The 21,714-nt window shown below is 43.8% G+C and overlaps 1 protein-coding gene across 1 annotated transcript; it reads left to right on the top strand.

Moving 5' to 3' along the window:
- The first annotated feature begins 1 nt into the window (after position 1).
- On the top strand, positions 2–16,941 carry tmem176 (transmembrane protein 176). The gene is made up of 7 exons (XM_085458398.1): positions 2–162; positions 9,392–9,520; positions 10,081–10,191; positions 10,311–10,367; positions 10,491–10,640; positions 15,905–16,021; positions 16,562–16,941. Exons 2-7 carry the CDS (start codon positions 9,395–9,397, stop codon positions 16,619–16,621), a joined length of 621 nt encoding a protein of 206 aa, XP_085314524.1. The 5' UTR covers positions 2–162; positions 9,392–9,394; the 3' UTR covers positions 16,622–16,941.
- Positions 16,942–21,714: the final 4,773 nt, after the last annotated feature.

Raw genomic sequence — 21,714 nt, forward strand, 5'->3', positions numbered from 1 at the left:
TGGATGGGAGCCAGAGACGGAGAACAAGTTCGCTCTGCCCCTCCCCGTCTCCCACCAGCTTGTTTGCTCTTATGAGCGTCCCCTCAAACACTGGTTTGAAAAACAGCAGGCGCATTAAAAGAAGAAGTATTCAGCTGAAGGCTAAAGTGATCAGCAGAAAGGGTAGGAATGACACAATTTGATGCTTTTTAATAACTGCAGAGCTTCTTAAAAATACAGAGGTATTTGGTGTTAGGCTTGTTTTATAGGAGATGACTGATAGATCGAACAGAGCACAGAACTGTTTTGGCTTAAAACAAATTAAGATGCGGAAGAAACAACCTTAGGCAGGATGGCACAGTAGCCTTTTGTGTCTGACCTGATCACTTCCTTCATGGTAGAATGTGAGTGCACGCTGTTTTAACTTTTAATGGTAACTTTACTTTTGTGGATTGCTGTATAACAGAGGTAGGTTCCACTAGTCACCTTCTAAACTTTGTATTTAATACTGTGGCTGTCCTTTTTATTCATGTAGATTTGAACATGGCAAAACTGAATTAAAATTTGAAATTGATTGAATGTGTCTGTACTGTTGAACTGAGCGTGAACATAGATAAACAGCCAGCCAAACTCAAGAGCCAGGGAGGTGAGCGTACTTGCTCCTCGAACATAGTGTTGAACTGACATCATTGAACTGGAGTGAAACTAGAAACACATAAAACTAAACTCTTAATGATTGTCATACAATCAGCAGGTAAGTGTATTTAGCCACTAACATAGGAGACTTCAAGATAAGCATCCTGTAGATATACAATCTGATATTAATACAAAGAACAATAAGCAGGTAGTGGGCAAGTGTACACTTGTATCATTAGCTCAGAAGCTACGACCTACAACTACTGCACTTCAAGGAAGGTACAAAATAATGTCATGTCCTTGAATTATGTTTCCCTATAAAGAACAGTGTAGAATTCAATCCTGTATGTCCAAATCTCAGTCTTGACACCACCACCACCTCCTCCTCCTACCTCCTTGTGGCTCTCCTTACTCCCACCTTCCCCTCCTTTCTTCTTCCCACTGTTTCTCCCATCTACCCCTCATTTCTCGCTTAATAACAGTCTTAACTTCCACCTGACCAAAACTCACCGCCAGATCAACTATCCTATAATTAGTAGCTTCCTTTACTAACCCATCCACTGCTTCATTCCCCCTTACCCCATAGTGAGCTGGGAACCCATGCAAACACTGACAGACCCATCATATGTATTCTGAAAAGAGTTTGCTGAATCTCTATTAAAATATCTGATCTACTTTCCGAATGACCGCTCTGTAGACTGACCAAGGCTGCTCTTGAATCTGAACAAATAATTGCTTTCAATGGCCTCAAATCTTCCACCCGCTGAACCGCTAATAGAATTGCTATCATTTCTCCTGTAAACAGATCATCATTAATCCTCTTCCCAAGTTCTACCATAAAGTCCAGAATTACTAGTGCTACCCCCACTTGACTGGCTGGATTCTTTGAAGCACACGTATATACTTGCACATACCCACATTACTGTTCAATGTAACCCTGAACTGAATTTAAGTCGAGACCGCCTGCCCTGTCCTTACTCTTCTGGTGCAATAAAGCAAAACCTACAGCTGCTTCAGAAAGTATCCATGAAGGGATTACAGGCCATGGCACTTGTTGACAGATGTCTAACTGATCCAATTTAAGTTCCTTCTTTCTTCCCCCAACCACCCATCTGTTATGCCGCTCTGCAGCCTCTAATCTCCTCAATGTGTTCAGCTGGTGCTAACTGGCCACACCTAGTCAGGTGTGGATAAAAGCATACCTGAGGTAGGCTTCCCAGAAGCTCACTAGTCTTTGCCTTGGTGGCACCAGCCATTTTAGCCAACCTGCAATGCCATTTTAAGATAAAACCCTCTTCTCACTAACACTGTGGTATTCGTCTCCTTTTCTATGTTGTGGCTTTAGAGCAGGGTCGTAACATAAGGAGACGAATAGCACCAGCTGAACACATTGAGGAGATTAGGAGCTGCAGAGGAGCTGGTTGCGTAACACCTCCTCCCTCAAAAGGGTTCCTCTAGGACCCCTAAATTTTTAAAAAGCCCCTCTGGACCTTGATCCCTCAAACATAAGCTTGAGCCAAAGCATAAACTTAAGCACTTTATTACCAGCTCTAACATAGAACTAAATACTCACATTTCTTTAGCTGGCATTTTTAAACAGGGACGCCCCTGCATGAGGATTTTGAAGTTACCACACTGAACACGCAAAAAGTAACATGTGACCAACACAAAGGAGCACGACAGTCACACCCAAAATAATTACTTGATCTGCTACAACACAAAACCAAAAGTAGCAACAAATAATCACAACCAACTGATCTGTTGTCTCCACCACACAAATGGTCACATACAAGTGGCCCTATACCACAACAAGTCACTTTAAACTCCAAAGCTCAGTAAAGAAAGCATGCTAGTGACCAACCACAAACAGAGAGCTATGGCCACACAATGATTGCTCAGAAGTGATCTAACCAAAGTAGCCACACGCTCTGCCACAATAAAGGCCACAGCACAAAACACTCACCTTATGAGGATGTCATTAGCATCCATCCACACTGACATCAGATGCACACACATGATGTACACGCAATGCCAACTTAAGAACAGCCTACCTGCCTCAGCTACAAGACCAGAATTAATGGTCTCAAACCTCCTGCCAAGTTTGGTGCCGCTGATTTACTATGTGCAACTCCCAACCTAAAACGCTAAAAACAATAAAACCCTAACTTTACCTACCTAGTCTTCAGTGGTGTACCACCAAACAACAAATGAAAACAACAACAAAGCAAAACAACAAACAAATGCTGCGATGGAAGGGCAGCACAGCTACCCAGCTAAAACACACTTACTAAAGGGACGTTGCTCAATCACAGTGAACACCTTCACTCACCCACTTAAAAGTAAAACAAACTGATTTCAGTCCCAAAAAAATGTCTAAACAATCCCGGACGAGCCCCCACTTATGTTACGACCCTGCTCAAAAGCCGCAACATAAAAAAGGAGACGAATACCAGAGCGTTAGTGAGAAGAGGTTTATCTTAAAATGGCATTGCAGGTTGGCTAAAATGGCTGGTGCCATCAAGGCAAAGAACAGTGAGCTTCTGGGAAGCCTACCTCGGGTATGCTTTTATCCACACTTGACTAGGTGTGGATAATTAGCACCAAACTTCTTTTCCAATTCTCTAGACACCGCTATTGGGCTCAATTGCACTTCCTGATCCTCCTTCCTGAATTTCAAAGTTATCTTAAATTCCTCCCTCACCATCTTCTTCCTCATGACCCTGAACCCTTCATCTGAGCTGTTCTCTTCCAAACTCTGTTTACTGGTCTGCAACCCAACCAAACTTGCCTCCTCTCCCCTGCTTCTCCCTCTTCCTGATCTTCCCCCGCCAGCAACCAGGGTCCATTCACCAAAATCCATTTCATCATCCTCATCTACCAGAGACACCATTCGAGCCAGTCACACACCAGTTTATGCCAACTGCCAAACTCTGTGATCCAAATCCGTAGTCCAAAGTCCAAAAACCAAACAATTCACTCAAACCGTATGGAATGTCCACCTTCAAATTTCCCGCACCTCCCCACCGCTACTCTCTCACAGTTCCTGGGCCGACAGTCAGGTGATGCTGGAATCCTGACCCACTGTTCCTGTCTATGCACATGTCAAGATAAAGGCTTTCCTGTCTATCCGGATGTCAAAATAAAAGCTTCACAATTTTCTGATGTATAACAATAGAAATACAATTTCCACTTATTTGTCTCATTAGCATATGAACATATTTAAAACAGAACGGTATCTATATATGATCTCGGACCTTGTCTGAGGTCTGAGGTTCAATATCAAGACAAATTGCCGTCTTGCTCTTTGCTGAGATGAGACAGCGGGCGTAGCTCCAATGAGGAGCAGGATGTGGCTTTCACTCTTTCAGAAAAACATGGAAAACAAAAATCTTTAAACTAACAGTTAAAGAAAAGTGTGTATGTCTCATTTGCAGGGCAACCGGTGTGGGACTGCACTTTTAGCAGTGATCTCGTCCATCCATCCATTCGCTTCCACTTATCCTTTTCAGGGTTGCTGGAGCCTATCCCAGCTGTAATAGGGCGAGAGGCGGGGTACATCCTGGACAGGTCGCCAGTCTGTCGCAGGGCTAACACACAGGGACAGACAACCATTCACACCTAGTGACAATTTGGATTATCCAATTAACCTATCCCCACAAGCTGCATGTCTTTGGACAGTAGGAGGAAGCCAGAGTACCCAGAGGGAACCCACGCAGACACGGGGAGAACATGCAAACTCCACACAGAAAGACCCCGGCCTGATGGTGGAATTGAACTCAGGACCTTCTTGCTGTGCGGCAACAGCGCTAACCACCGTGCCACCTCAGTGATCTCGTATAGAAAACTATTCCGCGCATATATAAAACAGGTCCGCGGCTCTGAACCGTAGTAAAGGGACCTCTGACTAATACGGCGGGTTCGTGTCGGGCTCGTAGCTGAAAACTAGCTTTACTTTGTTGTCTGGGTCAAGTTTGCTAGTGAGAGACAGAGAGAGGCGTTGAAAGGCTGCTGCAACAGAGCTTATTGTTTCAAAGGAAACCAGGAACACAGTGTACAGTCGAGTCTTAACAGCTTACTTACAGCTGGGCTCGTCAGGCTCTCTTCTTGGCCGCAGTGGTTATTATTATATTTACATGCTTCCAGCTCCCGTTTCTGCTCCATGACAGCTCGAACTTTTCCGCTCTCCGTTTTTTTGCACATGACGGGTATAGGGCTATGCCTGTAACACTCTGCTCATATTGCCTTCATATTAAATAATTTTTTGAATAATAATTTTTTTTAAATATTTCTTCACGTCATTATGCGGCTGCAAGTAGAGGTGACATGGGCCGTGACAATAAGACACAGGCATTGAGCCCCTTACTGCGTTTCGCTTGGGTTTCCACCGGCGTGGAATTACCAAAAATAGAGAGGCCATAGCCTAACATGTGAAACAGGAAAAGACCGTCGTGTAATCCATTTATTTCAACAAAGTAACTGTATTCGGAATACCACCTTTTTAAACGGTAACTGTAACGAAATACAGTTACGCATATTTCGTATGTTAAATACGTAACGCTGGTACATGTATTCAATTACTCCCCAACACAGGGGGCAACTGTGGCGATGGCAAAGCGGCACAAAGTGGAGAGACACTTCAGTGCACTTCATGCAAGCCTCCATGCTAACTACCCACCATCATGAGCAAAAAAGTCGACGAATTAAAGGCAGTTTTGGGCAACCAGAAGTCTTTTTTTTTTTTTACAAGGCTGGTGAAAAGTCACAAAAAGCAACTGAAGCTTCATTCAGAGCTGCAAAGAGATTTTGGAGGGCACAGTGATAATAATTGCAAACACTCTGTTCAAACACTTGAGAAGAATGGTCCTAATATCAATTACATAAATATGTGTAACTGGGGGCGAGTACAGTGGTGAGAAGAGTGTCAGCTATATCTGAGAACTTGACCAGGATCTGGTTAGTAGTTCAACATCCAGCACGATGAGTCTGTGGACAGCAGCAGTACATCGCGGATGATCATGTCTGTCAAATGGTGTTTGATGATTTCACACTACTGCCCCTAAAGACACAACAGAGGGAGTTGACATCTACATGCAGTGAAGAGGTTCTTCATGGAGAACAAGGTACCATTAAAAAAGCTGGAGTCGGAGACTACTCACGGGGCTCCTACCGTGACATGCTGACATGCAGGCTTCGTTGCTCAATGCAATAGTAACACAGACTTGCCAAAATGTCTGCCTAACCACTGCACCATTCACCAGCAGGCGTCCTATTGGAGGAACTTTCAGCTGAGCACGGTGACCTGTTACTACACAGAGAGATCTGATGACTAAGCAGGGGATGGGTGTATGTCATTTTTTGTCACCTTTGGGTGAAATCAAGGAGTTCATGCAGTTCGTGCAGACCAAAGGGAAAGACATCTCAAGGACACTGAGTGGATGCTTGACCTTGCATTTTTAACTGACGTCATTGGGTCCTGATCCATTTGAACTGTCAATCAAAAGGTAAGACAGTTGCTGACATGATAAGTACCATAAATGCATTTGAAGCTCAGAAGAACATTTTTTCCGTACATTTACAGTCCTGCACTTTCCCTCCATGCAGTCAGTGCTGAATGATAGTGCTTCTTAATGGCAATGCTCCCATTTGGGGCCTCGACCCCAAGGATCGGGTCTGCCTGCACAAACAGCACAGTATAGTGTACACTGGAGGATTGCTGTGATTTATACATCGGGGAAACCAAACAACCTCTGGCGAAGCGGATGGCACAGCACAGAAGAGCCGCCTCGTCAGGCCAGGACTCTGCAGTCTATTCACACCTACAGGCCAGTGGACACTCTTTCAGTGATGAGGATGTAACATCCTGGACAGGGAGGAACGCTGGTTTGAGGGCGGAGTCAAGGAGGCCATTTACGTGAAAAGGGAAAGACCATCTCTGAATTGAGGAGGGGCCTAAGGGTACATCTGTCACCATCTTACAATGCTGTGATTGCAGCCAATCAACTCTCTGTGAATGGGACTCATGGTTGTTGATCAGTGGTTGTTGATCAGTGGTTGTTAAGCAACAGTCATGGCAATTTGCATATTAATGATCATGAAACTGTTTCCTCCATTTCTAGGAGTTTGAGAACAGATTTAGTGACTTTGAGGTACATGGAACATGTTTGTTATTTATTTAAATCCTTTGATGCAAGTGGAAATGAACTACAACAAACTAAAATAATATGCAAAAATGTTAAAAATAACAAAAATTCTAAGATGTAATAATTTGTTAAAAATACACTAGATTTGGTGATCAGTACAAATGTTATAAAATTCATTTAAAAATGTGTTCAATATTAAATAACTGATCATTTGTACAAACAAAAGGCTCTTTGCCTCCCTCCAAATGGGGTCTGCACAGCTAACGTAAGTGTCACGGTCTGGCTGGCAGACCGTGGGGATGTGGGGAAAGGAGGACCCAAAACGCAGACTCTGCGATGCAAACAGTGCTCTTTATTTACAGTGCAAAGGCTGTAAATACAATAACTCCCCGTTGCTCCCTCGAACCCCGTGTGCGTGCTTCCCTCCGATATCTGTGCTCGTGCTCCCCGCTGTTGTGTTTCCGCACCCCCGTGCGTGCTGCCTCTCCGGACCACTCCTCCTCCTGTAGGGAAACCAGAGGCGCAGCCGTCAACACTAACCCTCGGCGGGCATATACGCACAGCACAGACCTAAGCTATCACACACTGACTTGGTAAGATAACTCAATGATCCCGCGTCGGTGGGAGCTCCAAGACTCTCCAAAGTAGCTCCCCCGACGAGCCCTGATCAGCGGCAGGTGTGTGGCTTCGGGTGTGGCCAGTCCCTCCGCAGGGCCACACCCCTCAGGCCTGCAGGTGGCCGAGCTCCATCCTCCAGGCACACCCGCAGACATACACACCCATACCTCGCCTAAACATATGAGTGGGACACAGACTAACACAGCACAGAGAAACACACATATGTACACGCACAGAGAAGGGGAAACGACACCAAAAATACATAATAATAATACACAGGTCCATGACTGCCCAGGGATCCTGGGTCGCCCAGTCCCAGGACCCTGACAGTAAGTGCTAGGAGCTTAAGTTTACCTAAGTCATAATTCTGCTCAGTGGAAGACAAATGATAGGAGAAGAAAGAACATGGGTGGCACTTACCATGTGGGTCACCACACTGGGAAAGGGTTGCCACTGCCCCACAGTCACAAGTGTGTAACTCCACAAACTGTTTGTGTGAGTCAGGTTGGATCAAAAAATGAGTGACTTATGTATGTATGTATGTATATATATGTATATATTGTACTATTCTTAGTTAGCGTATTGTCTGTCTTGTCTTAATGTTGGTTTAAAATGGAGCACTGTAACAAAAAATAATTTCCCCCAGGGATCAATAAAGTATTCTGATTCTGATTCTGAAATAGGAGAGGAGCTGTCTCAGTTTCATGAAGGCATTGTCTACATCTGCTGTTCATACAAAGCAACAGTGTGAAAACACACTTTTCTGCCTTGACACATGCTGATACAAACTAACCTCACATGCTCACAATACTGCTCCTTGGAGAAGATGAGAATAGTATCAAGGTATACAAACACAAAAAGACTGTAATACATATTGTTTACTAGGGCCTGGAAGACTGCAGAAGCATTCGATATCTTAAAAACCTTGATCAGGGATCCAACGCTTACAGTGCCAGAATGAATGGAAGAATAGACAAGGTCAGGGCTAGTTCTTGTCTTTAGCATGTTCACAGAGTTCATGATCAATTCTTCATCTCAGTGAAATGGTCTTGACGCATCCTCAATCATCCAGGTAAGGAAATCCTAAAAAAGTTGATTCTGTGAAATAGTTCCTCAGGCCTCAGGCTCATCCCTTTGAACAAGTCACCAAAGAGTGGGCTGGTTTGCAAATTCCAGATACAAACAGTGGTAGAGAGTGGGCAGGCAGGTACGTTACTGCATTGTCCTTCTCTTTACTGATTGAGAATTCTAGATGTGGTTTCAGAGGAAAGCTGCAAACCCTTTGGACAGACTCAGAGACAGGCTCTTAGGACAAGAGAGGAGAAGAACGAACACAAAACCCCAAACCTGACAACCAAACCATAACATGCTTGAATAAATTGACACATTCAATTCTTGCTTTCGTTTCCTATCAGCAATGATCATCAAAATTACATACAAATGAACTTCTTCATATCATTCAAATGTCTTGAGATCCACTAGTACAGAGCCAAAGGTGACGGCTCACTGGAACACAGACAGACTGTAGCTTCTAATATCTTAATACTTGCCCATTTTCATGCATTGTGCAGCCTCAAAGTCGAAACCAGTGTTCCTGTCTTAAGTCTGTAATAGTCACAGAGGACAGGTAGTTCTTCACAATGTTAGTACTTATAGTAACTGCAGGTAAGGCTTTGATTTCTGGATCTTTTATAGCATCTTGCAGTGTTCATGAACCCGATGCTAAATGCAACTATGCTACATCTCTGTGCTTGCATTTTACAACAGCATGTACACAGTTTTAAAAATGATGGTGAGTCATTGTTTTGCCTTTTTTCCAGGAGATGGTAGTAAAGAGAAAATATCTGCTATCTACACACTTTGTTGGGATATAATTAAATGGAACATAGACTACTAAAAGTCTGCATATGTGATGTAGGAAAGTTCTGCAGCTCCCCCAATGTTCCCTGCACAATTCTGCAGAGCATGTGATTTGATTTGAGAGATGAGTGCAGTGGGTGCTTTGCTGCTCATTGCAGGTGATGGCAGTGTCAGTCTCCAGGGATCTCACAGTGCGGGTGCTGGCAGACCCGAATACTCTCAAGCTTGCTGAGAGACAACAGGCACTGAAGAATGCCATCCAGAAAGGAGAACCCAAATGTCTGGGGGTGAGTTTTGACCTCTGTGTGTTTGTATATGTGTGGATACAGAACGTCTGTGTTTTGATTTCTTTTTCCCTCCCCATGCATTTATATGCCACTTCTACATGTCATTAGCTTTTGTCCTTTCCACTCCATAGTGTGTATTTTGTCCTTGCCTACCTTTGCAATCCTTTTGGTTCATTACTCCACAGCCAGTCTTGGCCGATGGCTGCCCCCCCATTGGTCAAGTTCTGGTGGCGGTTGCATCCTATTAAAAGGGAATCCTTTCTTTACATCTTCGCTAAGTGCTTGTTCACAGCGGTCATCTGATTGTTAGAGATGTCTCTGCAATGCTGTGGGGTCTTTACATTGCAATATGAAGCACCTTAATTCAGTTGTCTTTGTTATTACTGGTGTACAAATGGAATTGAATGGAATTACCACCTCCATGTTTCACATGGATGAGGATGCAGCATGTTCCTGTATCATAACTTCTGTCAGAGAGCTGTTTGATAGTAATCTGTTTGTGTGTGTGTGTGTGTGTGTGTGTGTGTGTGTGTGTGTGTGTGTGTGTGTGCACATCCCAGGTTAGTCAGGTGATGCTAGGACTGATGGTCATGTCCTACTCCATTCCTCTGCTCTTCACTGAGTTCACAGAGGTGGTCACCCTGGGAGTTCCTTGGTGGAGCGGCCTGATGGTGAGTTTGTGTGTGTGTGTGTGTGTGTGTGTGTGTGTGTGTGTGTGTGTGTGTGTGTGCGCGCGCGCGCATGTGGGGGGGTTAATGGTATATTAATAAATGGATTTTCCTGCTCGCAGTTCATCACAGCAGGAGGAATCGCAATATTCTTGGACAAACACTGCACCATGAAGATTGTGAGTCTCTTCTAAAACTTGAAACATTGTTTCAGCTAAGTTGAAAATAACTGAACAACAGCGCATGATTTAGAAAAAGCTAACATACTAAAGTAAAATGTTTTTGGGGGGGCGGGGTTTCAGCTGCAGCTGTGTCTCATGATAAGCATGGTGTCTGTTATGCTGTCAGTGGTGGCTGTGATCATCTACTCTGTGGACATGAACAAGAATCCTGAGGAGCCTTGTATGAAAACTACAGAATACAACAGATGTGACGAAAAGCACTACGAGACGGTTGGTCCTTAAACTATTCTGGGTGTCTTTCAGTACCTGTCATTCTGGATTTCTTTGTACTTAATTTGCACATTTTTGTTGTGTGTCTATCATTTTTGTGTCCCTGTAGTCTTTTTCTCTGTCATTTTGTACACTCGTTTTTTTCTCTTTGTAGAGATTTTTGTGTTACTTTGTATTCATTTTGTTGTCTCTTAGTACGTGTTTCAGTTTGTAGTTGTTTTCTGTCTTTTTGTAATTGTGTAAAGCATAATACTCTTTTTTGCGCTCACATCCTGAGTAATAGTGACATGTCCAGTGTATGGATTGCATATTTAAGCATTTAGCCATCCCCATAATATATAAAATATAATTAGAAATAACTTATTAAGATGAAGTGCTTCTACAGTATAGTTAGATCTATACGTAAAAAAAAGTTCCAAACAATCCGTGCTCCGACCCATAGCTCCAACACACACTTCCCTCTTGTGCTCCTAATCCGTGACTCCGTCCAAGTGAAGAAAAACGCTCCCGCTCCCTGGTAACAAAACAAACACACATGTCGGCAAAGGTATCCACAACAAGTGAGGTTCAAAAACACAGAGGAACACGGCCATACTAACAAGGGTAAACTCAATAATCCAGCATTGACTGTAGCTCAGCTGCACTGCTAAATAGGACGCTCATGGAGAAGGTAATCAGTGCAGCTGGTGATGGCTTGATGAGCTGCAGTTGCAGCTGAATGTTAAGCACTAAAAGCAAAAACTGAAATCTCTGCAGAAATATTCAAAGTCACAGCCTCAATGCAGTTGGAGCCCTGAGTCTTCTTTGAGTTTCCACAAACATTCCGGGTTTTAAGCATTTTCAATCAATCAATCAATCAATCAATCTTTATTTATAAAGCACTTTTCATACAAAAAACAATGTAGCACAAAGTGCTTTACATAGTTAAAAACAGCCCACCCCACCCTCCAACTCACTCCCCACACTCTCATTAACATAAATGATGTGAATACACATATATCCCCCCCCCCCACACACACACACACACATACACACACGCGCACACTTAAAGAGTAAAAATTGGGCTGGGCTCGCATGAGCCAAGTGAGGAAACACTATAACAGGGAGCCGTCTGCACCGGGAGCCGGTCACAGACCGCAGCCTCCGGGCTGGGCACACAGCAGGAGGGAGGCCAAGGAGCCCCCCAGCCAGGCTGAGAGGACCCCAGAGACCCAGCAGCCACAGTCGATCACAGCCCCGGTGCAGAGAGCGCCCTCTGAGGAAACACTGGATATGACACAATAGGATATATACAGGGTAAAATGATAAAATAAATAAGAACAGGATACAATATAAATATAAATATAAATAGAGTAAGAAGATTAAAAAATGAATAAGAATAAAATCAATAAGTCGACTGTGTGGGAGGTGATTTGTGATGACCACGGTGAGGACATCGACAGCCTTACTACATGCATTACTGACTATATTAATTTCTGTGTGGATAACACTGTACCTACCAGGACTGTACGGTGTTTCTCCAACAACAAACCTTGGATTACCCCAGAAATTAAAACCGTCCTCAAGCAGAAGAGGAGGGCCTTCAAATCCAGAGACAAAGAGGAGTTGAAAAGGGTGCAGAGAGAGCTGAGGGGACTGATAAGGAATGGGAAGGAGAGCTACAGGCAGAAGATGGAGAACCAGCTTCAACAAAACAACGTTGGTGAAGTCTGGAGAGGCCTCAGAACCATCTCAGGCCACAAACAGCAGAACTCTCTGCCTGGGAGGGATGTGAGATGGGCAAATGAACTGAATCATTTCTTCAACAGATTTGACTCAGCCATGAGGCAGTCTGCAACATCGGCTGCAGACTCACCCACCCCCACTGCTGCTGTTCCACCTCAGACACTTCACACCTCCTCTATTCACCCTGCTCACTCCCTCCCACCCCCAACAACAGCATCCAATACACACTCAACACAAGGCTCCAGCCTGTCTCTCTCAACCACCCAGGTTAGGAGGGAACTGAGGAGGATTAATGGCAAGAAGGCAGCGGGCCCAGATGGCATCAGCTCGAGGGTCGTCAGGTCCTGCGCGGACCAACTGTGTGGGGTGATGGAGCACCTCTTCAACCTGAGCCTGAGGTTGGGAAGAGTCCCACAGCTCTGGAAAACCTCCTGTGTTGTACCAGTGCCAAAGACTTCAAGCCCCAAGGACCTCAACAGCTACAGGCCGGTGGCTCTGACATCCCACCTGATGAAGACCCTGGAGCGGTTGGTCCTGGCTCAGCTTCGGCGCCTAATAAGCTCATCACTGGACCCACTTCAGTTTGCCTACCAGCCTGGCATTGGAGCGGATGATGCCGTCATTCACCTCCTACATCGTTCCCTCGCTCACCTGGAGACCGCTGGAAGCACTGTGAGAATCATGTTCTTTGATTTCTCCAGTGCCTTCAACACCATTCTTCCCTCGGTTCTAAAGGACAAGCTGGTGAACTCTGGAGTGGACCATCACCTCACTACCTGGATCCTGGACTACCTCACCGACCGACCACAGTATGTGAGGACTCAGGGCTGTGTGTCGGACAGGGTCGTCTGCAGTACGGGGGCCCCACAGGGAACGGTTCTGGCTCCGTTCCTCTTCACCATCTACACTGCAGACTTCTCCCACAATTCCACCCAGTACTTCCTGCAGAAGTTCTCTGATGACTCTGCAATAGTCGGCCTCATCACTGATGGGGACGACAAGGAGTACAGAGGTCTGACCCAAGACTTTGTGGACTGGTGCCAGCTGAACTACCTCCAGATCAACGCCAGTAAAACCAAGGAGCTGGTGGTAGACTTCCGCAGGCACAAGCATTCTCCACTGCAACCACTGAACATCCAAGGTATGGACATTGAGGCTGTGGACAGCTACAGGTACCTTGGTGTTCATCTGAACAATAGACTGGACTGGACTCATAACTCAGACGCCCTCTACAGGAAAGGGCAGAGCAGGCTGTACCTGCTGCGGAGACTCAGGTCGTTTGGAGTGGAGGGCCCACTCCTGAAGACCTTCTATGACTCTGTGGTGGCTTCTGCTATCTTTTATGGTGTGGTCTGCTGGGGCGGCAGCATCTCTGCTGGGGACAGGAAGAGACTGAACAGGGTGATCCGAAGGGCCAGCTCTGTTCTAGGATGCCCTCTGGACCCAGTGGAGGTGGTGAGTGACAGGAGAACGGCGGCTAAGCTGTCATCCCTGATGGACAACATCTCCCACCCCATGCAGCAGACTGTGACAGCACTGAGCAGCTCCTTCAGTGGGAGACTGCGGCACCCACGGTGTGGGACGGAGAGATTTCGCAGGTCTTTCCTCCCCACTGCTGTCAGACTCCATAATAAAGACTTTAACTGATCAAGCACACACATCCATACATATGCAATAATACTAAGTGCAATAATCCTTTCTGTCATCGTTGTATTTTTACTCAGTTGTATATAGTATTTGTATTTGTATTCTATTTTTATCTTATTGTATATTTATTTTATTTTATTCTACTGTATATAGTATTTTATTTTATTCTATTCTGTACAGCTGTGTACTGTATTTATTCTTATTGTATTCTAATTTTTGCCTCATAACTTTTGCACTGTCCACTTCCTGCTGTGACAAAACAAATTTCCCACGTGTGGGACTAATAAAGGTTATCTTATCTTATCTTATCTTAAATATTAGGTAAAGTCTAAATTAATAATAGAATAACAGGATAGAATAAATAAGCATAAAATAAATAAACGTTAAGTAAAAGCTAAATTAAAAAGGTGGGTCTTGAGCCTGTTCTTAAAAACATGTACGTTCTCTGCGGCCCTGAGCTCCTCCGGCAGGCTGTTCCACAGACGAGGACCATACCACTGAAAAGCTGCCTCTCCGTGAGCATGTGTCCTGACTTTAGGGACAATCAAAAGGCCAGTACCAGAGGACCTCAGGGTCCGCGAGGGTTCGTATGGTAAAAGCAGATCTGAGAGATAAGAAGGCCCAAGACCATTAAGACATTTAAAAACCAATAAAAGAACTTTAAAATCGATCCTATTGGACTTCTCTTGTACGACACCATGATTTGTACAATACTACAATGTACAAAGTACGAGTGAATGGTTTATGATGTGTGTGTCTGGCCCACTCAAGAAAAGTAGCTGGATAGTCTAGTGGTAAGACTACACACCTTTGGAGCGGGAGTCGTACGTTCGATTCCCACCCAGTATCTAGTACGTGTCTATGCTAAAAAACCAAGCCCTGGAATGGTGAGGCTATGTCCGCAGCTAGAGCACAAGCATTTCTGTAAGGGGCTGTGTTAGAGTGACCTTAGGGTCCTAACCATGTCCTAACCAAAGCTGTTCTTCAGTGTCAATGGGTTTGACTGGAGGGCCAGCTCTGTGGAGCGTTTTACTGATTGACGAAACATCTGTTAGGCCAAGGACAGTGCTGACTACTATATGAAATAGTGGTGATATTAAAAACAGATACAAGCCTGTGTTGGAAATCACTGTGTGGGTTTCATGCAGCAGCTGGCAGTTAATACAGTCCACTGTAGCCACAAATGCAAGTTAAAATTGTTCCATGCAAAGAAAAAACAGATGTAAACACAGTCGAGACACGTCTCCAACTTCCCTGGACATGAGCTGATTTAAGATGGACTGATAAGAATTGGAAAACTGTCTTATGACACTTATGAAACAGTTTTTCAATGGGCAGTTATCTTGTTGGAGGACACAGACTATAGACAGCGTTTCTGATGGTGTAGGAGTGCAACAGTGCATCTATGTTTAGGTTTTACATCTGTGAAGGACCAACTCATTCTGAACATACATCTGGGTTGTGGAGCAACAAATGCTGTCATGCAGATGTTTGTTTGGGGGTTTTTACAGATGATGCTTATTTACCAAAACCCATTCTGCACATATCCAAGACACAGCTTAATAGTCAATGAGCACGAAACTGGCCTGTCTGGAGACAACACACAGAAAACATTTGGACCATTATGAAACAAGAAATATGATAAAGAATTTCAAAATAAGAATCTCCCACTTGCCTTCATACTCTTTTCAATAAAATATAGAATATAGACTTGAAATAATTCATCATTCATGTTAATGATCCATCCAGACATTTATTCATTAGTTTAAGTAGATCGATGGATGGATTACTTTGCTTGTATACAGCAAAAGCACAAGTAATGGCACTGAGCATGGATAAATTGTGCAATAATTAATGCATCTTGTGTGAAATGTATGTACTTTTCACAACAGAGGCTGAGCAGGGGAGTGAAGTCGTCCCTCCTCGTCTTCACTCTGGCCCAGACAGTCATCGCTGCCATTCTCTGTGTCCTTCTCTTCAGGCAGAGGCGTAGCTTCGTATCATACACTGTAAGTATCCAGCTCTCAAACTCTTCATAGTCTTCATACTCAAAGTGCATCTGGATCAAATCTGCAACAATGTCAGCTACAATACCCATCTCAACATTTTGTTTGCTGCATGACAATCCTCTGCAGGTTAGAGCAGGATAAACAGGCTGGTTTGCTTCACTGTGATGGGTTTAAAGTAAAGGCCAGTGTGTGACTGGTGCACAGTGGCTGTGGGTTCATGGTCAGAGATTCATATGAATTTTAGCTGATGATGCTGAGATCCTGAATTCCACCTTCACATCAACTTCATGCTTTGCACAAAAATAGAAATGCGCTGCAAAGAACTACTATTTGCTGTCTTACTTTGAGTACATGTTGGAGTCTGTAATATTTACTTTTACTCGAGTAAATGAGTTGAATCAGTACTTCAACCTTTACTGGAGTATTTTTTAACAGTAGTATCTGGACTTCTACTTAAGTACAGAATGTCTGTACTTTTGCCAACTCTGTTGTGATTTGGAAAGATGTCTGAAACACCGACTCTCTTTATTTCTTTTGCAGCCTCTCGGTGAAGCAGCTCCACCCACTTCAACACTGCTTACATCGCCCGACCTGAACTGATCAGTTATCCTTTGACTGATTGATCATCTGTGTCCTGATGATTGAAAGTCTTGAATTTGTCTAACCCCTTACATCTACCACTTATTTACTCTGCTACCTGCCATGTTTACACAAGTGTGCCAGTTCTGTCAAGGGCCTTTCACACAGACGTAATAACTAGGGGTGCAACGATACACAAAATTCACGGTTCGGTTCGATACTTTGGTGTCACGGTTCGATATTTTTTCGATACAAAAAAAAAGGTTCATGCCTTTTTAATTTGTCATTTATTAAAATTATAAATATATATTTTAACTCAAAAGTACAGTTTTTAAATTTAACCCTAACCCTTGTGCGTGTTTTTTATTTTGACACACGAATGCGCACCTGTGGACCACTTATGTGCAGCCCTGGTTATTTAGCTCGTCATATCGCAGCCACAGAAACTCTTTTGTCCATGAAACCATAAAGCTGCACTTTCTTTTTGCCTTATCTTTTTGTCATAACTTCTCCGTTTTGCGGTAAGCTTTTCTTTGGCTCTCACTTCTTCACCCTGACCTGTCTTATTTGGCTCAGCAGAACTAAAATATATGTCTGTCTGTGAAGGTTCTCAGTCATCCAGGTCATCGTAGTCAAATATAAATCCTGCTGCTTTTACACAGGCACTCACATAAGCTCAGCGATTCTCTGCGCGATCAACCTCTCACATGTTTAAGCTGCGGGAGATTTCACTTGTCATGTTTGCATAGTAAGCTAACGATTAATAAGACGATGTCAGAGGAATTGGTGCACAAATTATCATCACTCACAGATCAGTGCTGTCGCTCTCTATACACAGTTCGCACGATTGCAAAGTGAAAGCAAAAAAACAAGCACAAATTCAAACGCGATTTCAATATGTCACATATTGACAGTGGCTCACCGATGCCAATGACATAATTACCCAGCTACATTTCTGAAAGAATGCAAAAGCATTGACATATATTTTTCCTACAATAGCCCGACGGGCAGGGAAGAGAAAGATTTTGTAGCCCGACTGGAAAGATCGCTAGCTCCGGGACGTCGGGCTAGCGATTTTGCAAGCCCTGTATCTGATTGAGGAATCACTCATCTTTGGAAAAGAGAGTTTATTACAGAGAAATGGCTCTTTCCAAAATAAAAGCTATACTATCCGCTTCTTCTGGGCTATATTCTCAGCAGCATAAGGAGAATCATGTGCTAACAGCTGTCTAAATGACTCGGCTAAAGTTAGTAGCATGCTTGTTGTTTTTGTCTTTGCACTAGGATGATGTCGGCGTAAATGTGCAGTCATATTCGTTGTGTTCCCACTAGTGCTTTCAGGTTAATCTCGTTGAAATGACCTTAACGCCACAACACGGCAAATCTCCGTTAACGAGCTACCGCCGATCGCCCCGTGCATGGGGCTAGACGGCCAACACGTTAACGAGCTAACTGCGCTAACACACTAGTTCCCACCCATGTAATTGAGCATTGCATGGCACATCCAACATACTGTTTTACTTTAGTCCATGACTCGCTTACCTTCAGGGTCATACGTCACATGAAAACCAAAATAATTCCAAACGCCAGATCTGAATGAGAGTGGGGGAGGTCCATGTTGCTGAGAGCTTAACTTCTGTCTCGCTAGCTTGCCCTGCGCTCTTCCTCCTGACTATGCTGTCTGTGTTGAGCGCTCAGTGGATCTGCGCTCGACAGTGCAGCCTAGGCGGAGTAGTCGAACGCAGATTCACTGAGCGCTCAACACAGACAGCATCGTCAGAAGGAAAGTTGATAAAATAAATTACAAATGTTGTATTGTTCGATACATATGCGTACCGAACCGAAAGCACTGTATCGAACGGTTCAATATCGATACGAATATCGTTGCACCCCTAGTAATAACTGTTCAACACTGGATTAATGGTTCATGGACGGCACATCACAGTCTAAGTGCAGCCATGTGTGCAGGGACGCATTTTTATCCAAGACTAAAGACTTTTTATTCTGGTATTCTCCTCTAAGACAACCATACTTGTTATGTGTGGCAGATGATGTCACATATGAATGTGGAGCGTTCGGCTATGTCCAGTCACAACTGCTGAGTAGTTGCCCAAGGGGCCATTAACAAACAATTTATCCCCAAGGGGCAATTGTTTGTTAATGGCCCCTTGGGGATAAATAAAGTCTTCTGATAGCATACAGGGACCATATAGAAATGCACTGCCTTGAAAGAAAAAATGGATCATGGTTTTTGTATCTGAAGAATTTCATAGCTGAAAGATCCTGATTTTGTAATCAAGAGAAAAGGTTCTGCAATTTTCAAATGACATAAACAAGAAACTTCACTAAATGTGGAAGAAACGTACCTGCATGAAGAAGGCACCCAGTCAGAAACAAACCCTGGGACTTCTTCTTCACAGTCCAGTCCAGGTTTTTTTCCTCTTTCAGGTTTAAACGTAGGTGTGGCACATAGGATACAACATTGTGTGCAGTGTTGAGACCATGTTTCAAATAAAAATGTTATTGTGATAAGATTGGTGTTAAGAGAATTGTTCGTGCCATCTTTGACAGTATTTTGTGTAAAATTTGAAAACGTCATAAATGAATAAACACATCAAACCCACTGCGTGAGACAAAAGCACACTGTCAACACTGGACTGTGCAACAAATGAAGCACCTCTGTCATCAGGTGTTAGCGTCCTCACTTGAGACTAATTTTATAGCTCACAGGTATGTATGTAAAGTGCTCTGAGTGGTCAAAAAGACCAGAAAGTGTTCTATACTAAAGTAAATTTAACAACTTGCCCAGAGATTAAAGTGGAATTTGAATAGTGGGAGGACCCAAACTTCCAGTTCAGCAGTGCTACACAGGGGAATGGGCCACATTGTGATTCCTGTTGTGAGTTTCTGTCACAGTCCTTTTGAGTTCTCTCAGTTTCACTTGGAGCTTTTTTCTCACTTTTCTTATTCACCTTAGCATCTCTGTGGAGACACTTTACAGTATCATTGTTTCAGTATTTGTTAGTTTGGTCAGGTTTGTTGGTACAGCTTGGTTGAAGAGGCTTTGGAGGCTCCAGAGTGTCGCCTGGGTTAGACTGACGCAGGGCCAACACAGAGATGTTTTCAAACTTACACGGTGGTTTGTGAAGGACAGCTACTCTGTTGTTAACCATTTTATCTTGCTGTATACACTGCAAATCTGCAGTGCTGGCATTTCCTGTTCCATTAAAAATGACCAACCTGCAGGCCTTCTTCGTAAATAAAGAATAACCAGCTCTTTCTACGGTGAGAATTAAAGTTTATAAGATGACAAAAAAGACATTTAAAACATTATGAGGGCACTTACAGGCCTCCTGCTGCCATCTTCAGGACAAAACGCTGAAGCATTTTAGAGCATGTTGGAATAAAATTTGCTGTATTTATATTTTTGTTTGGTTTTTATTGCCTGGAGTTGTTTGGATAGTTTTCCTTTCTTTACTGGGTTCGTAACAGTAGTAGTCAGTGAAAGACTAGAACCAAACTCTACAGATTTATTACAAGATAGAAAAATGACTTCCTATTTGTTAGGTTTATATTGTGGATTGTCATTTATGCTTAGAAATATATAACCATATATTTTAGAGGTGTATAATCATTGCATATTGATATGATGTCTGATCCTTAGCAGTCTGCAAAGCCGGTGTGCCTCCCTCTGATATACGTACACATCCTAGGGTCATGAGAGAGTTCGTACCTTGTTTTATGGTAAACTCATCCATGTCTGCTTTGGTATAAGCACCTTTTGTTTAGCTAAACTGCTGGACGTCCAGGCCAGCAGATTTAGGGGAGTTGTTCACAGGGTCACATCTTGACCACACACGATATGTTAATGAAGCTATGCATATTCATGTAACCTCAATAAAGAGCAGTGCTACGAGGGAGCAGACGAGAGCGATGGGGTAAGCGATGGGGTGAGCGACAGAACGCTCGTCAGTTCTCTCCCTCGTGCACGAGTAACACAGAACTTTGGTGGCTTGCGTCTTGCTTTAGTAGAGTTGTCGCGTTCCAGCGAGGGGTTTGTGCTAGACAGACCCATCAATATTTGTCAAAGCTAAAGAAAGGAGGCCTGACTGTCCGTGAGCTTAATTTGTAGTTTACTTTGGGTGCCAGTATGTATGCTGAAGTCTTAAAGACGTATCATACATTGATCATACCTCCACAGCAAAGGAAAAAACTAATCTGATGCTCAGCATTACAAAAAGTACTCAGTATAACAGTCAGCAGTCTCTGGGAGGCCGAGCACTTCAGAAGGTTGACAGACCAAGACTCTACTAATCCAGCTGGCTGTGTAGTCAAGCGGAGCAGTCCACAACCATCCACACCGGCTGTAGAGGTGGTGTAATCCCTGGCTGCTCCACTCTGCAAGCCAAAGTATTTCTGGGCAAGACACTGAATCCACGTTGTTCTCAGATGTGTTCACTGCAGTGTGAAGGTCACATGGAAAGCACTTTCATTCATACAACACAAGTGCTTGTGTGACCAAGTGGTCGGCGGGGCTATTAAAAAAGTGTAATACAATGACACCACCTAGGGGAATTTCACCCCAGGAAATAAAATCGTTTGGGAATAAAATACCCAACAACGTTTGCACAGGTTCAGGGATGCACACTGAGGCCGGCTCAAACATTAACAGTTTCATTTATTAATATAAAATAAGATAAAACCACAATGACTCTCCACAAACTGGGAGCAACCAGGAGAGGCAGTACCAGTTTTGCAATACCAGCACAATATGCAGCTGAGGATCGCCCTAGCCAGCCGCGGAAGCTGGAGTTTAGCCATCCGGCCACACTCGTATGAGTGAGTGAGTGATGTTGCATGAAGTGATCAAAGTGCTCCGGTACAATAGATAAGTGCTGTATTAGAACCAGTGTGTTCCCACTGAAGGATTTTGGATGTCCTGCAGCAGCAGACGACATCCAGCTGTACGTGTCTTTTAAACCTGAAGATGTTTCTAAGCTGCAGATTCTAAATGTGTGCTTAGAAACCATCAAAGGTTGGATGGCCGACAACTTCCTCCAACCTAATGAAGAAAGGACTGAAGTTCTTGTATGTGCTCCAGACAGACATGTACC

This window comes from Copadichromis virginalis, linkage group LG6 (genome assembly GCF_057382275.1).
Source record: "Copadichromis virginalis isolate Kocher_CV1m ecotype Utaka linkage group LG6, C_Virginalis_male_GT1.1, whole genome shotgun sequence".
Lineage (NCBI taxonomy): Eukaryota > Metazoa > Chordata > Actinopteri > Cichliformes > Cichlidae > Copadichromis > Copadichromis virginalis.

Coding starts and splice junctions, on each gene's coding strand:
- tmem176 (XM_085458398.1), top strand. CDS start 9,395: ATGGCAGTGTCAGTCTCCAGGGATCTCACAGTGCGGGTGCTGGCAGAC. Junction 9,521..10,080: donor GAGAACCCAAATGTCTGGGG/GTGAGTTTTGAC, acceptor TGCACATCCCAG/GTTAGTCAGGTGATGCTAGG. Junction 16,022..16,561: donor GTAGCTTCGTATCATACACT/GTAAGTATCCAG, acceptor TTTCTTTTGCAG/CCTCTCGGTGAAGCAGCTCC.